This window comes from Chenopodium quinoa, unplaced genomic scaffold (genome assembly GCF_001683475.1).
Source record: "Chenopodium quinoa cultivar QQ74 unplaced genomic scaffold, ASM168347v1, whole genome shotgun sequence".
Lineage (NCBI taxonomy): Eukaryota > Viridiplantae > Streptophyta > Magnoliopsida > Caryophyllales > Amaranthaceae > Chenopodium > Chenopodium quinoa.
The window spans coordinates 1,733,528-1,751,148 of NW_018743669.1; the positions used below are offsets into that span (position 1 = coordinate 1,733,528).

At 34.1% G+C, this 17,621-nt stretch overlaps 1 protein-coding gene across 1 annotated transcript; it reads right to left on the reverse strand.

Annotated features, from left to right (window-relative positions):
• Window positions 1-350: 350 nt before the first annotated feature.
• On the reverse strand, window positions 351-15,166 carry LOC110683529 (structural maintenance of chromosomes protein 3-like). The gene is made up of 30 exons (XM_021859921.1): window positions 15,017-15,166; window positions 14,782-14,826; window positions 14,547-14,622; window positions 13,250-13,288; window positions 13,084-13,151; window positions 12,375-12,446; window positions 12,017-12,096; window positions 11,818-11,896; window positions 11,583-11,700; window positions 10,605-10,780; window positions 9,997-10,242; window positions 9,747-9,868; window positions 9,432-9,576; window positions 7,920-8,092; window positions 7,693-7,792; window positions 6,885-7,021; window positions 6,585-6,786; window positions 5,886-5,973; window positions 5,656-5,805; window positions 4,831-4,982; window positions 4,564-4,755; window positions 4,276-4,459; window positions 4,125-4,195; window positions 3,893-4,044; window positions 3,034-3,202; window positions 2,712-2,858; window positions 1,897-1,992; window positions 1,129-1,303; window positions 779-973; window positions 351-681 (listed from the first exon to the last, which is right to left on the reverse strand). The coding sequence occupies exons 2-29, from the start codon at window positions 14,794-14,796 to the stop codon at window positions 780-782; spliced, it is 3,618 nt and encodes a 1,205-aa protein (XP_021715613.1). The 5' UTR covers window positions 14,797-14,826; window positions 15,017-15,166; the 3' UTR covers window positions 351-681; window position 779.
• Between the last annotated feature and the right edge of the window lie 2,455 nt (window positions 15,167-17,621).

A 17,621-nucleotide genomic window follows, 5' to 3' on the forward strand; every position in this document is an offset into this window, starting at 1 on the left:
TACTCATTTGATCACGCAGGTGTTAAATCTCAAATACAGAATTTCTTAGCAAGGCAAATTGTATTTTCAAACAAAATGACAAGTCAAATAAAATTAAGAAAGTAACACTATCTTACAGCTATACGCTAGAAGTCCGCCAGTTTGCCAAGTCCATTTTCAAGTCCCGCAACCTCGAGTTATAGCGAAGCTTTTGATAGTTCAAGATGAGAAATCGAGCTTATCACACCACAACAAATCCAACAATTATTGTCTGATCTTAAGATTTACCAAATGATCCTGGTTAGTTATTTGTGCGTGACATGAAATAAGATCATTATCGGGAGGGAAAAAACAGCTGTTTGGACAATTAATTTTGACGAGATGATGAGGATGTTAGCAAAAAATAAAAAAAATATTTTGGTTCCAAAATGACCAAATAACAGAGTTGATCAACAAGAATATAAATAAATAAAACTACATACGACTATGTGCAACACTATATGATGTCAATACTTAAAAAAGTAATCAGAATGTCCGTTATCCATCCTACTACCATCTATGTTCGTTATCCATCCTACTACCATCTATGTACAACATAGGCCTCTGATATAAACTAATGTACAGGCTCAGTAATAGATGGGTCAACTCAAGTTGTCAACCATATGATCATCTCACAACGGGCGAATCCAGCACGATTGATCCCTAAATTAAAGCAAAGCAAGCAGCATACAATTTCAGAGCAGATGATTGTGAAGCACCAAAGCTAACAAATTGGAACAACTCAGAAGGTGGAGCTAACCTCACTGATCGGCATTGGTAGTCTGGTCTCGCTCAATGAACTGTATCGCTTCATCTTTAGAGACAACATTTACTCGACTGACACGTTTATGGTGTGTCACTCCATAAATCTTGTCAGCAACTTTCACAAGCTCTGGTCGAAAAGTTGTAGTAATGAATTGTGTATTTGCTTGGTCAGCCAACCTACGGATCATATCTAACAAAAGAACAGGTAAGGATCCTCAGGTGTTCAAAATAAAATACAAAGCCACAAATAATTTCGGAAAATTATTGCAGATATATAACTAGATTATGAAATTGCTCAGTTTTTTCACATTAAGAATGAAGACTATAAGGAAAAGTTAAGCATACTTCCAACAGCTGTTCTGTACTGAGGATCTAGTGCTGCATCTATTTCATCAAAAAGATAAAATGGGGCTGGATCACATCTCTGTATGGCAAAGATCAATGCCAATGCTACAACGGTTTTCTGACCACCAGATAATTGCTTCATAGACTGTGTCTCCCCTTGCCCAGTAAATGATACCTGTTATGTAAATCATCACTTAATATTTTCAGATCAATAATGGTTGAGCCGAGAAGAATTATTCAATTATTTCTAGGAGTAAATAATATTTTAAAAATAAGCTCTCATACAGATACAAGTGTCTTGATCAGATAAGAAAATCGAAGCTTTGAGTAGCTTCAGCAACAACAATATATACCTCATATATATTACTTAATTTTGTTAAATGATGTACACTTTCAGCAAAATACCAGAGATAACTGAATGGATACCATCCATAACTTATTATTCCCTCAAACTATACCATTACTTCACACATATTCTCTTCACCCCATATTCTACTGCAGGTCAAACTTACACAAAAACCTTGCATTATCTTTGCAAAATTTCCATGAAAACCTTTTCTCAAAGTGTAAAACCATGAACTATTTGGTAGGGCAGTTTCCTTTTTAAACTAATCTAACAGTCAAATTCAATTAACTTTATCAATGGGTTAAAATAACAAATCCCTTGTTTGCAGATACAAATGTAAAAGACATTCCGGACAAAACAATGAATATTTCTGTGGATAGAAAGATAACTCATGCAAAACAACCCTGCTATAGTATACTTGCCTTCACTTTCACTCCAATATATTTCTCTACTCTTCCCTCAGTATCTGCTGTACGGGGCCCATCTTCATCCATATCATCATCTCCATTGTCTCCATCCTGTTAAAAATTACAATGTTACAAGTTCAAGGCTTCAAGCATGAAGTACTGAAGTAAAGTGAAGAAACAGAAACTAAACAGAACAAACAAACAAGATCCACCTTCCTTCCTGGATACGTGATTCAGAGTTTCAGACTGAAAGCACAGAGATTGTATATAGGGATTGGAAGTGTCAGACCCAGCTAGTTGCCTAATCTAAGGGACTTCCACATGTATTGGCTAAATTTAAGTGCCATTAGTATATCTAAGGTTGAGCAAGAGTGGTTGAATAACTTGATTTAATAAAGTATGATTTACATAGCACCCCATCAACCATCCATCCAACAAAAAATTCATACATGCCAGCAGAATAAGTAGCACCAGCATTGCCCAGTAGCAGAGCCTGCTAATTTGCCAAACACCTTTCATGGTTTATAAGAACTGGATGTCCCTATCAGGCAAACTGTATGCTTTTGATCTCTATTTGTGTGAAGTAACAGGCAGCTGGTGTCTTGTCAATAAATCCAACAATAACTACCGGTCAATGACTACATAGTAACTAGTAATCACTCAAGAAATGTAATGGTAGGTTTTTATGCACTGAATAAAGTGAACAAGAGCCCGAGAAGATAAGGACTGAAGAATCTCAAGGAATTGAATAGACTAATATTCACGATAAAATAACATCAGTAAACACACTAAACTTCAAGAAGCTGGGTAAATTTAATAATTTTACTAACCTTTTTCTTCATCATAACCAAGAATCCGTGACCTCCTTGCACAAGTTCAGAGAATACCTCTCGAAAGTTCCTAGCAACACCCTTGAAAGTACGCTCTATAGACTCATCTTTTCGTTGGTCCAGAACTTCTATTAATTCTTTAATTTTCTGCAGCAAAAGGTAATAGCGCGCGCACACACACATATTTTACATACATCAGAGTACATACAATGGAGAGAGAGAGCCAAACGAATGTGATAAAATCAGAGACAATTCTCTTGAGCATATTTCAACAGTCAACAAGCTGAAAAGAAAACAAATAGGAACATGAAGTATACAATACCTCATCACCTGCATCCAGCTCAGCTTGCCTTTTCTGCAGCTCTTCCCGTTGCTCTGTGAAATTTACATACTGATCCAAAGCTTTTTTGTTCACATGACTAAACTGTTGAAGTTGTTCATTACACTTATGAAGCATCTTATGCAATTCTTTAGCACCTTTCCGCCTATACCTGTTTATACAAGCATATTATCAAAAAAGAGTTCTTAAGAAGAACAATTAAAATAAGTATGATCACGAATAAGATGAGTTACATGACTTTGCTTTCAAATTTGAACAAAAAAAAAAATCTATGGAACATTTCCCACATCTTTTAACACAAACCAGTCATGGCTCTTGGGAACAAAACCAGAGGCATACCATCTCTCTAACAGCATTGGATTCCATAGAAACAAAATTCCAAATTATGGAACTGCTTAGTTCCTCACCAAATCATCAGAATCCCCATACGAAAGATGACCCTAATAACTGAAATGACGTTCCTAATTCCTATTTGCACTTAAAGACATTTTTATAAACCATCTAAACTATCTTGCTACCAGATCCTCAACATATACAGAAAATTAAAACACGCTGATCACGCCAGCTTGTCGCAATTTCACCCATTTTCAAAAGTAATACTTGTATTAAGCAGATAAGTTCTGCATGCTAAATTTTGCTTATCTATCTAATACTCATGTAATAACAGGTAAGAGTGTAAGACATTCACTCAAATTGAAAGAGGACCCTCATTGATGATAATTAAACATTGAAAGTATCTGAATTGATCAGCATACATCAAACAGTTGTCAACTAAGCAAAAAAAAAAACTACAGCTATACTATCAGATAAATATATTAGTTGAGTGCAGAAATCACATTACGTGTCAAAAGCATCTGAAGACAACGGACCCAAGTCTCTGATTTTTTTTGAGTACTCTTCCTGCCTAGCAAGAAGCATATTCTTGTTGCTTATTAACTGCTCTAGTTCTTCTGCTTCCTCCTGAAGCCTTTTCTCATAATCGACTCTTAATTTCTGCATTGACAGTAGTTAAATCAACAACAATAAATCAAAAGACATTAACTGCTGCATAAACGTGTGAAATTGATCATCACCTGCAATCTATCATCTTCAATTTTAATTTCCTTTAGTTTCTTCGTTATATTGTTCATTGACGCAGAAACTCCTGCACAACAGACATTAGAGGATTAGAAGAACCATTCAAGCGAATAAGGTAGGAAAAAACAGATCTGACTCAAGACTCGCTTTTTAGCTCCTCTGTTGCCTCATCCACTAAAGATTTGGCCTCATCCATTTCCTTCTGATTTGATTCAGCCTCAGCAGACAACATTTCATCATCTGCAGATGACATAATGTCAACCAACTCCTGTTGGCGACGCAACAGATTTGTGGAAAGATTTGTCTCAAGCTCCAATTTTTTTGTTTCAATCTGTAAATGGAAAAGAAAAACATGAAGAGATTGAAGACTATACACAAAGTAACACATTCTTGACAAAAAATATAGTTAACTCTTCAAATAACATTTGTGCCAACCTCCATAAGCTTTGACCTGCATTCCATTAGTTTCTCCTTCATTTCCTTGATCTCTGGGTTCAATCGAGTCAGAAGAACCCTCTCCTCTGGATTCAAATGATCAACAAGGTCTGTACCCATCTCAGCCTGTTTCTGGGCTACACTGGCATTAAGTTGCTCAATTTGTGTACGTACATTAGAAAGCAATTTTTCCTACAAAAAAGCAACAAGCTAGATGTAAAAATCAAATAAATCACATTAAATTTGTAAACACCATTTGGTGCATACCTTCTTTTCTAGAGCAGTAGATGTTGATCGCTTTTGCTTGTTAGCATCTGCAATATCCTGACGAAGCTGCTCCACTTCTGATCTATGATGAGCACGATCAGCATCTATTTTTTGCTGCTCTGTAATCTTCTCAGTAATTTTCTGATCTATATGTGATGATTGTTAAGACATAACAAATGATAGACATATTGTCAAAGTCTTCAGTATCAAAATGTCTCCCTCTCTCTGTACAAACTCTAAGACCAGTATGGGATTAAACTTTTAGAATCCTCTTTACCCAACTTAAGCAAAAATTGTACTTACAAATAGATGGCTTAACGATTCACATCATAGTACCAACTAAGCCAAACAGTGGTATTAAAGGCATTGTTAAGGATGAGGTTAACAACATTAGGATCACGAAGATTGACAGATTTGGTAACATTCCCAAGAAATCATGAATTTGAAATTCAAAATTATTTTAAGCAGTAAAATATATCTATATACCAGCACAAAAAATTTAACATACAATTTAAATACCTATCACAGGTTAAAAACTTAATGGAGTGAACTTTACTTTATATATAAAAGAAATTAATAATAAGAAACAAAAAAAAGCGGTCTTACTTTAGGTGGATTGGTGGTACTATATGTTGAGCCAGAAGCAACAAAAAAACCTCAAATCCTTAAGCATAAAAATTGTAAACCAAACATCCTACCGGTTTCTTGAGAATTTATTTTGTTTTTTCTAAACCATGTACACTCCTAATATTTGCCACAGAGAGAGAGAGAGAGAGAGAGGGTTAGCATTTAAGTTTTGATTATAAAGCCTTAGGAGAAGGATATCTTGAAGTTGGAGCCTTACTTCCTCTAGCTCTTTCTTCTTCATATTAATTACCCGTGTATTCTGCTTAATTATATTCATAAACTTCAATTTTGAGCGTCTATAATCATAGAATCCTCCCGTCATCCCACCTTTCTTGCTCACTTGGTCACCTGCTCCAGTATAAAACAAAATCAAAAAGGTGATCAACAGAAGCAATATCAATTAGCAAGAAAAGGGAAAATTTGGGGACCTTCCAGAGTAATGCAATCTAAACCATCAGTACGAGCAACTCTGGCAGCAACATCCAAATTTCGACAAACCACAGTTCTTCCAAATACCTTGGGCAAGTTAATACAGCTTCATAAGCTTAAAAATGTTACAGAATAAAGGAAATGAAATGAGACTGAAGTCGAAAGCACATCTATACATAATGAGACTGAAGTCGAAAGAACATCTATACAAAATAAAAAACAAAATAAAATAAAATAACCAAAGAGATAACCAACAGCTTTGGATATAACCACAGAAAGAAGTATTTACAATAACCATATCCCAGTTCCAAAGCTCTTAGAACTTGGAAAAGGTAGCTAATATGATAGGAAAAAAAAAAGGACAACTATAAATCCTTTAATTAGCCCAACATCATTTACAATGGAGAGACATTTTGACAAGCACAATGGCCTTCCACCCTGCCTTCATACAAAGTATACGGTGTTGTAATTTTGGGACTAAAGCAAAAAGAGCCATCATGCTGCTAAGCAGATAAGAGATAACTTAAAATAAATCAAACACCCCTCTAATGCAGTAGTCTTTAGAAACGTCAAGTTACGAAAATGGTCAATGGTGAAGGTATGAACATTTCATAGATAAAAATATACAAACTTTCTAACAACCAAAGTATCATATTAAGAAGGAAAAAAAAAAGGGGGGGAAGGGGGGGGATGCTCACCTGGGAAAATGCTTTAGAGTAGTTATCTTGAAATTTTAATTTCTTCACCAAAGGTACTACATCGTCGTTTTGTGGACAAGTGACATGTGGAGGCCTGACCTTGTTCAGAGGTATAAATGTCACTCGTCCACCCTTTGAGGCATTGAGATGCCTAATAATCTTAGTTGCGGTTTCATCTGAATCAACCACCACATGGAATAAGCTGCACATAGCAATAACAATGACACATGAAAAAATTAGTCTCTGAGAGATTGGACATAGCTTTCCAAGGCTAAGTTTCATCATAGGAACAGCATATACCTGTTTCCAGCAGTAACTTCAACTGCAGTAAAGAACCTCTCATCACATTCCAACAACTCAATGAGTGACCCAAAGACACCCTCAATCCGGTATTGGTCGCAAATTCTCCTAACAGAAGTCAGTCCCCTCCTAATATCCTACAAAATAGAGGAGAGAAAATAAAGATCAAGTAATACACTTTGCTGATACATGGTAAAGGAAGATGGAAAACTACTATTTCCCTTCTATTATACTTATATTATGGATGGCCATGCAGGGAAGGTAGTCTAAGCCAAGTTGATCATCAAACTATAGATTAAATACTAAAAGAAGAGGTGAGTAATACTGTAGTACATTGCTAGTGAAATATTTCATTTACACAAAGAGTGTGGAGCCAGGAAGGCAGATTGCTGTTTTAAATTCCAGAACAAGAAACTTTTATCTAATATTTAAGTGTTAACGGATATAAAAAGGCACAGGCCATAATTTAAGCATAACAACCCAAAGTTCCATTATTCAAAAACCTAATTGACTGATCAAGCAGAAAGATGGATCTCAGCAAGCACCTTCACTATAAAGCATAAATCAAGTCTTCTTTTAAAATGCCTCTTTATGTACTACACTAAAGCTTTACCAGCACAAGCTCACGAAAGTGAGACAATCAATCATTCAAAAAAATAATTTTGCTCAAACATTTGGTCAAAAGAAAAAAGATAAACACCAACACCAAGACATCACACTCCCACATCAGGTTCCATAGAGCATATAACAGTTGTCGTGCAACTCCTACACGAATACAATACCAAATGGATAGTTCAAAAGCACTTACACCAGGAGTGGCATGGTCAAGATTCTTTTCTGCCTTCACCACCTCGGACGTTAATTTTTCGATCTCAGAAGACAGCTCATTTTCTCTTTCCCACAACACCCTGGCATGTACAATATTAAAATTAGAAAACAGTGCAACAATCCAGATAGACAAGAAAGGTGAAAATTAAAAATTGAACAAACAACCAAACAAACAAGGAGACTTAAGGACAAGGGAACAGAACTCACTTCCGCTCATCTTGTAGCTTGTCTCTTTGCCCCTTGGATGTAATAAACCCATCGTTTGACTGATTAATGTTGCTTTCAAGTGCTGACAAATTAGCTTTTCGGGATTTAATAAAATCATCTATATCCCTGAGCTGAGCATTGAGGTTATCAAATTCATCCTGGAGCTTCTGTTCCTGTAGATACAGAAGCAAGACAGCAGAAAAAATAAACTCTAAATTCAAAAGAAGCTGATGATAGTGCAAAAAAAAAGGAAATTCAGCACATTAAACGTCTACAGCTCACAATGCAACAGCACACCATAAACCTCAAGGCTAATCAAGAATTCAAGACAAAGTAGCACGTTCTAGCAATGTAGTGCTTGTTAAGATACAAGGTAAAATCTCAAGGCTAATGAAGACAAAGTAGCACGTTCTAGCAATGTAGTGCTTTGTAAGAATCATTGAGAGTAGCAGTCAGGAACAAGGAATTATCTGCCCACTCCATCTCTTTTCTCTAACAACAGAGAAGCACAAAATCCAAATAATACTCGACTTCAACAATCAATATGTGAGAAAATTAGTTATTGGATTGGACAGACAAAAGGATACACTCCAACAAACAGATGCATAATATTGTAAATCACAATTGAACAGTCAAAATAAAGTGTGTTATCCACAAGATAATCCAAACCCCCACCCCTTTTTCTATCCTTATATAATTGCTAACCATTCCACTGCCAGACAATTGCCACTGCTTGCTGCCAATCTGGAAATGAACCAACAGTAAAAAAAGTTCCAGACCCAGCATCCACTGGTACAAAGCTGCAAGACACCATTCTTTTTCAATCTTATTTTTTCCTCTCCACCAGTACCCAGTATTGTCATTCCTACAGTGTATCCCTATCCATTATTCAATCCATTAGCATTACTCCCAATCTGGACAGATCAGAGAAACCGTGAAAGCTTGCTTGAAATTTTAGTGATGTACAAAGGCACACCAGTTCCATTTAACAGAAAATTCTTCTCATCAACAAGAATTATGTCAATTACTCCCTCTATCCTAAATTAGTTCGAACACTTACCACTGCAAATACTCCCTTGGTCCCAAATTAGTTCGGAAACTTATCACAACAAAGAGCTATAAAAGATAACTTGTCATTGAACAATCTATTGTAATACTAGAAAAGTAAAGTGTATAAGAGGAGATGGGGATGCAATCAAGACAAAATCATTGTAAAGCAGAAAATACGTTCAAGATTTTTTTTTTTTTTTTTTTTTTTTGAAAGAACGTTCAAGATTAGTATAAAGTAAAGACAATAAGGAAAATTTTCCAAACCAGAGGTCATGCAATGGGATAGATGACTGGGCCTTATAAATAATGAATAGCAATCATTGCAAGTACCAAGGATTTTCCAAATTACCCCTTGCGGTTAAATCTGAGCAGTGCATTAAAATAATGGATGGCTAAGATTACTATATATTAATATTAGTTTTCTTTATAAAGCCCATTAGCATAAAATCTGCAATGTATTACCTGTAACTGGTTTGAAGAAAGAACTCGCTCAAGTTCATCTATTTCCTTTTGAAGCCACTTATCACGAGCTGCTTTACTAGGAAACTGAGTGGCCCGACCTTGCTTCTGATAAAGGATACTGAGCTTCTTTTCACGCTCCATTATTCTGCAAGTTACAAAAGGGAGAAAAGTAATCCAATCAGTTAAATTATAGTGCCTTTCATCCCCGGCATAAGAACCAAAAAGCAATCTCTAAACTCAAGGAAAAGGCAGGCCATCAAATATTAGCAGGCACATGCCAGAAATATACATATCCAAGGCTTTTCCCAATCATACCCTTTAGTCATCTCATTCTCCTGCATCTTTAAGGCATCATATGAAGGCTTAATTACTTCAATCTCATTAGTTGACTCCAAGATTTCCCGTTTCACAAACTCAAGCTGTTTGGCAGCATCATTCTACAACAACCCATAAAAAAAGGAAAGAAATGTTTTCTATCTTCAATAAATTGCATCTTCAATAAATTGCTACTCCGTAGACAAAGAACTTAAATTTTTAAGCAATAATACAGTCAACCCTCTACAACCTTGACACGTGAACTTCTGGAAATCCTCTCTTTCAAGTCTCTGCAATCAAGCTCAAGTTGTGTCTTCCTTTTTATTGCTTCTGTACTACGACTCTCAACTGCCACTTTCTCCTTGCTCAACACTTGAAGCTCTTTGGAAAGCCTTTTCGAATCCTTGTCCAAGACCTTGCATTTTTCTTCAGACTCCAGAACAGTGTTGTACATTGTAGTTGACTTATCGGAAACTTTGTCCCGCTCTTCTTCAACCTGAAAAAAAGCATACATTTAACAGACCCGGCAACAACCAAATTTGGATATGAGAAACAACCAAACAATAATAGAAGGATTAGGTGAGTAAAGGCTTTTGTATTCAAACCCATACAAACACCGTGTATTGACGACAATAGTTCATCATCACACACCAATAAATCATCAAATAGCTACATTGAAGTGAATTATTATCTCAGTTTTAACAGGATTATATACTATCCGTACCATTAACAACAACAAATTTCTCAAATATTAATTACATCCATTAAGTGTTTAGAGTGTTGATCAAATTAAAATTGTGTATCCGTGTCATATATTGTGTATCCGTGTCATATATCTACTTCAGGCAAAATGCTGACCTTAGCTAACTTCTGTCGAGCATCTTGGAGTTCTTTATCATAGATGGTGTACTCCAGGGATTTTCTCTGTCTGTCAAGCTGCTGATATTTTCTCAGATCCTCCTTCTCTTCATCCAGCTCCTTCAACCGCTCATCCAAGTATTTAACAACTTCAATAATCTGTTTTCGTTTATTACCTGGTAACCAGAGGAAAAATCACAAGGTAATAGCAAAATGGACAAATCAAATCAAAAGAGACATGACGCATACAAAAGCAATAGACTTCCTCGAGCCTAAACCTGAGATGAGAAACAAGGGCACATGCTTATGCAAATTACACACATATCATATATGGAAAATAGAGCCACAATTTTGAATCACAGAACATTTAAAAGCCACAATTTTGTTAGGTGCTTCTAAATATTCTCCAGAGCTTAGGGTGCCCCAATTGCACAATTAACCGAGGTCCATGAAGATGATAATGCTAGAGATTAGTATGAGTAGCAGTAAGATAGCAAGCTAGAGAGACAGAGTAATGGCAGCCAAGGGAATGATAAATGTATTACTGAACAGAGTATCCAATAATACAATCCTTCTTTCGAGAGGAAGGAGCTCTCCCAAAACAAAACACTCAATTAATTTTCTGATGCATTCCCCTTACACCAATCATCTATTAATACCCCAAAATTAATTCCCAAAAAACAGACTTAACACACCTTAAGCATGCCAGCCTAGAAATAGCAAACTCATAACAAACTTATCTAGAGATTACTATTTTACCCTTCTTCCCAAACTGAATTTAACAACCTGACAACTCAGCATTCTTCCCTCTAATTCTTGGGCCTTCTAGCATAAGTAAAACGGATATCAGGAGGTTTAGACTGATTCCTTGCAGATAATTTCTGCTTCTAGCACCTAATGCCTCAGGCACCCCCTCATGCCATCTTTATCATACAATGGACAGTAATGCTAAAGGTAATTCATTTAGTTGTGACTAACCAGTTTCATGCATGATTTTCAAACTCTCACGCCGCCTCTCCTCATAAACTCGAGTACCTCCAATTTCCTTGAGCAGATCTAGTCGTTCTGCGTCCTTCATAAGTGTCAATGATGCAATCTACAAAACATCCCAGTTCAGAAAAATAATATAAAGCCACTGAGAAGAGATAAAGTTTCTGGCATGATTTAACCTACATATAAACATATTAGCACAGACAAGCAAGTCGATAGTCACCTTTCCTTGCTGTACAACATAGTAAGGATTTGAGCGAGAAAATCCCGCACTTTCTAGAAGGTTCATGACCTCTGTCTTCCTATACAAAACAGTATAACATTTAATTCAACAAGGGTAAATTTAATCAAAGGGCAATGAAACTGATGAAATATATAAGGAAATGAAATCAGGAGATACAATAAATAGGATGTGTTCTCACGTGATATGTTTTCCATCCAAAAAGTATTCATCCTTTTTGAGCCCAATTGTGCGCCGCAAGCGGACTTCATCTTTATCAACCTGAAGAAGGTAAAACAATGGTCAAGTTCATGAACCAACACCCACCAATGAGCTAAAGTATATGACATAATAATTCATTAAATATGTTCGTGGATGATGGATTTCAATTCACGCCCCTGGCCAAAAAAAAGTGCAGGAGCCAAGTGAGGAAGAGTTGAAAGATATGCAGATCACTTGAATGTAGGAAGTTGATGACAGAGATCAGCCAGCAGAAAAATACCCTTATAGATGAGAGGATGAATAGGGGGAAACAGAAACAAGTGTAAAGAATATATTACCGGAATTCGATTGTCAGTATTATCAAACACGATCTCCACAAATGCAGACAAAACTTGATTTCCTGCTCCTTCCTGTTAAAAGTTATCCACAAGTGAGAGAAACAATAGTAGTCAAGTTTTTTTATGAAAATTTGGGAAATTTAACACCATCCAAAGGTTCAGCATATATCCAGAATAATAACCTCAATTAGGCATCTCTTTAGAGAAAAGCTCCAAATACCCTCACATAGAGACTAATATTGAATAAGTGGATAGGAAGCAATATCTTTTCTTTTTTAAAAGATTTCAATACACCCAAACAAATAAATATCCTACAATAGGCAAACAAAGAAAGAGACAGCATAGATGCATTGGTAGTTAGTAATGCCAAGGCAGGGTTGATTATATTGGTCCAAAATATGAGGATTGGGTCTGAAATGGCCACACTGCTAGCAATACAGAGATGTTGCAAGAACGCCCAAAATTAGGAATTCATCAGCCACATATCAAAACGAAGAGCATTAATGTGAATATACACTGACCCAGAATGACATTAAAAGAAGCTAAAAAAAGAAAGAGTAAACATTCTTTAAGCATTTTTAACACCAATCTAAATGTAATTTCATAATAAAAATTCCTATTAATACCATGTGAAGAAATACAATCAAAGTTTATAGTCAACCCCTAGGGATGCATACATCAAAATTGAATGAATAACAGAAAAACTTACATGAAGTAACGCATGCCTGTCCTCGCTACGAAGATTTTGGAAAAGATCACTGAGGACAAAACGGATTGCTGCATTGGGGAAATTTGTTAAATGGAGAATCTAACATACAAATATAAAAACATATAAAGGTAGATAAGTAGGTAAATAATATATGCAAATAGCCTACCATGAAAAAAGTTTGACTTTCCAGAACCATTAGCACCAACTGCATGCAGCAACAAACTCCAAATTAAAGACAAGAGGCATTGTTGCATAAACCCACAATAGCATATACATAATCAGTATTAACATGCAAGCATGTACGTAACAAAACACCAGCAAATACTACATATTTCCACTGCCAAAATACCTACACTGAGACGCACAACATGCTGCTAGGCAAGTTCAACCAACAGCAACATTCCAACTAGTCATCCAAAGATTGTATTTTCCACCAGAAATACAATACCATAAAACCAACTCTTACCCTACTAAAATAATTGCATTCCAAAAATGAGATCATAACCTCAAATGTCAAATTCGCGCACAGATAGTATTCACTAATCTTTTATTTCACTCGAAGGATTATTTTATTTAAAATATATATATATAATAAAAAGAATTTACAGCCTCAAACGTCAAAAATTCAAAAAGCATATCACTTCAAGCTTTAATTACTGATGTAATAGCTAAACAAACATATGCTTTTTTTCTCTGAGTCATAAGCTGAAAATTTTGTTGCAAAAGACCCTATGTAGAGATAAATAGCAGAAATTAGGAGAAAGGGCAAAGGGGTACATGAGCAAAGCTCTAGCTAGACGTAATAGTAATCACAATGTTTGTATATGAGTGAGAAACTAAGAATGTATTTAATGTGAATAAATGCTTCTTATAAACCCCCCAACATCCCAATTAAAACAAAAATAATAAAATTCCTAGGACTTTCATATTTAATGGCTTGGGAAAAGAAAAAAAAAAAAAAAAAAAAGAGCAGACTAATATATTCTCTTAGCAATGCAAATTTAGTAAACAAAAAAAAAAAAGTGTCCAGAAGCATACATTATCTGGATATAATCATGTGTCATAAGCTCACCTTAATAATAGGAAAAGTCACTGTGTGTAATTTTTCGGTTATTTGTCTTAGTAACAGTCAAATGCAAGCACGTAATATAGTAACCAGATCATCAGATAGCTATGTATCGCATCCAAAAAAAAATACTTCAAATAATCCCAAACCATGATCACCCATTATGTTGGAGGATCATCATTCCCTCACTTTCTACATCTATATCACGTAATTTTAAAAACAATGTTCCTGGATTCCGAGTTTTCTGACTACTTGAAAGATACAACATCTGTTTCCTTTTATGGCCCATATTTTCGGACGGTGGATGTCATGAGCAGTACAATATAAGTAAATTCACAGCAGGAGAATCAAAGAGAAAGACAAACAACAGTGAAGATAATCAGGAAGAAAACCATACCTACACAATTAACCTTTGAACTAAATGCTTCAGTGGCCACTTGTTCTTTATAACTCTTAAAACCTTCAATAATAACCTTCACATAAAATCGAGACGAATTGTAACAAAAAACACAAACTAATTAGACTTACAACCAAAATAATCACCAAAAACACACTCAATTATCCAATATTCAAACCCAAGTGTCTTCAATTAGGGTTTTAAACTAGTAAAAAATCATAAAATTAGGGATTACCTGCTTTATATGCATGATTACAGCAGATACACTATGCCGCAACCTCTGCAAATGAAATCAAACCGAAATCAAAACTTTATGTAACTGCATCATAAATCAAAAATGAGAACTAAAATGATAAATGGAAGTAAGCAGAAGATGATTAAGTATAAATTAACCCTAAAATTGAAGAGAAAATCAGCGAAATTGAAGAAAAGAAGCATGAATTTAAGTTCTAGGGTTTGAAAAAACTTACGACTTGCAGCAATCAGTGAGAATTGATTGGGAAAAATAGAAGAGAGAGAGATGGAGTAACGAAGGCGGGAGAGTAGGAGAGAGAAAGAAAATGCGAATTTCGTGAAAAATGAGTTGTACGATGAAAGTTTTGGGGAATTTTTGGGTCGCCAAAATAAAATTGCAAATCTTAAAATTCCCGGGTTACTGAAGCTGGGTGTAAATTCCCCATTTTAAAATTTCTATTTTATTTTTTTCTACATTAAAAAAAAATGGACAATATTTTTTTGGTAAATATACGAAGTAATATTTCCTTCAAAAAAAATGAGCTTATTTGAATTACAAAAATTTTTGTATACATCCGATTTACACTAATATTAGTGTACATCGAGTAGTATAATGGTAACTTTTAGCTAAATTTAGAGTAACTTTTTGTCTGTTTTTGGGTAACTTTAAACATAATACAATCTTTATATAAATAGACAACAAGAAAAGTTTTTTAAAGGTAATTTAATTACATTCAATCATTAATAATTGATTTTTAGTCATTTAAAATGTGAATCTTTACTAATAAAGTGTAGATACTTTTTATTTGAATTGGGTTACTTTTACGCATATTGGGGTAACTTTTATTCATTTCAGAGGTAACTTTTAATCACTTTAAGCTATCTTTATAATGGATGTACAATAATTATTGTACACCCGATTTTTTAAAAAGTTTGTGTTTGAATTATTGTGTTTTGTGTATATAAAATTATAAATTAAGATAAAGTAAATAAAAATGGAGAATTATTTCAAAGGCAAAAGCTAACGAGCGGATAAGCTAACTAAAAGTAGATTAGTTAAATTAACATTAACATTAATTACACCGATCGACGCGTAATTTTGTCATATTTTATCAGATTAATACCACTTTAGGTAATATTTAAATCCTTGTCCAACTAAATTGTAAATACCCTTAATGGTAGCAAAATTAGCAAGAATTTATGTACCAAATCAATAATAGCAAGAGTGTGCAACAATCTTCTCTACTTTCTATACTAGACTTAGGCTGAATTATTGTTGCTCATATTTCAAATCTTTTTCATTATTTCTTATTTAAAAATAATAATAATTGACAGAAGAATCAAATACATTCGAAATATTTACAGCAAAAAAAAAAAAAAAAAAAAAAAACACTCAAATAATCATAAAACGTTTTCCATTCAATTTTAATTGTACTCCAATATTTTTTAAAACAAAATATTATGTATATTTTAAATAATTTCTAAGTACAAATTACAAAAACTCTTTTAACGGCAACTTTAATGACTTAAATATTGTGTTAAACTAATGTTCGTTAAATAATGAAGATTACCGTGCATGACACGAGACTTAACCTAGTAAAAAATAAAAATGGAGTACATAAAGTCCTGGATGTTAATTGTGAATAATGGTAAGGAACAATGGTAAAAAAATGAGTACATGCTTTTGGGTGGATGAGGGATGAAAAGGGTGATATTCTAGATAACACTAGTTTATTTCTGTGCAATGTACGTCTTTAATAACAAAAAAAATTACTTGATTGTAAACAACTAAACGTGTAATATAAATATATACTTATACTAGCTTAGATTCCGTGCAACACATGATATTACAAAAAAAAAAAAAATTATATTTCAACGATTTCATAGTTAAACAGCTTATAAAAAATATAAATGTTTTTTTTTTTTTTGAAGTAAACACTCCTAATTTTTTAATTTGTTAAGTTAAGATTGATTAAGATGAAGAGAATGCACCTTAATTAAGTTATCGAGTATATATATGAAGTAAGAGAAAATAATTTAATTAAAAAAAAAAAGGAATTGATGGATGTAAATTGTGGATAATGGGTAAGGAAGAGTGGTAAAAAAATGTGTACTAGTACATGTTTTGGGCGTAGGAGAGATAAAGAGGTTGATATTACATTACTAAGGCTTTATTTGGTTCACTATTAGTAAAGGAAAAGATGAGAAAGCATGAGAAGGGAAAAGAAAGGAAAAGAAGGAAAAGGAATGTGATTTTATTTTCCAATATTTGGTTAATGAAAGGAAATGAAGAGAAGATAAAGAAAATCACTTTTATTTTTCTCTTTCCAATCAAATTCCTCCAATTTTAAGAGGAAAGGAAAGCTAAAATTTTGTTAAGAGAGTTTCCTCCAATTTCCCTTCCTTTCTTTTAGATTTTTATGTCGTCGTTTATTCAACCAAACATGGGAATATGATTAAAACAATTTCCTTTATTTTCTTTTCCATCCAACTTCCTTCAACCAAAAAAGGCTTAAAAGTGTACGAAAGATAAACTAAGGTTGAGTCAAAATTACTAAAATATCTAACTAATAACAAAAAGTTGAACATTTAAAAACAAAGAGTGTGTAGTGATTTTTTTACCTAAAATTTAATTTACCTTGTGCAGCTAATCAAAGTCCTTAAGCTTTATTAGCTACTCCGTATTAGCTAATTAAATTTGGATATCACGAATTATGTACTCTACATATAGAGTTGCATCCCTTTTTACAAATGATCATTTGTATGAAATACATCGGAGTTATTGCTAGATGATGAGTACATGAGTTATTATATATTTATGGATATCCTATTGAAACATGA

Excerpts from the sequence above, each read along its gene's own strand:
- LOC110683529 (XM_021859921.1), bottom strand. Across the intron at positions 9,577-9,746 it reads GAGAATGAGATGACTAAAGG|AATAATGGAGCGTGAAAAGA; the intron begins GTATGATTGGGA and ends TGTAACTTGCAG. Across the intron at positions 5,806-5,885 it reads AGATTGCATTACTCTGGAAG|GTGACCAAGTGAGCAAGAAA; the intron begins GTCCCCAAATTT and ends ATACTGGAGCAG.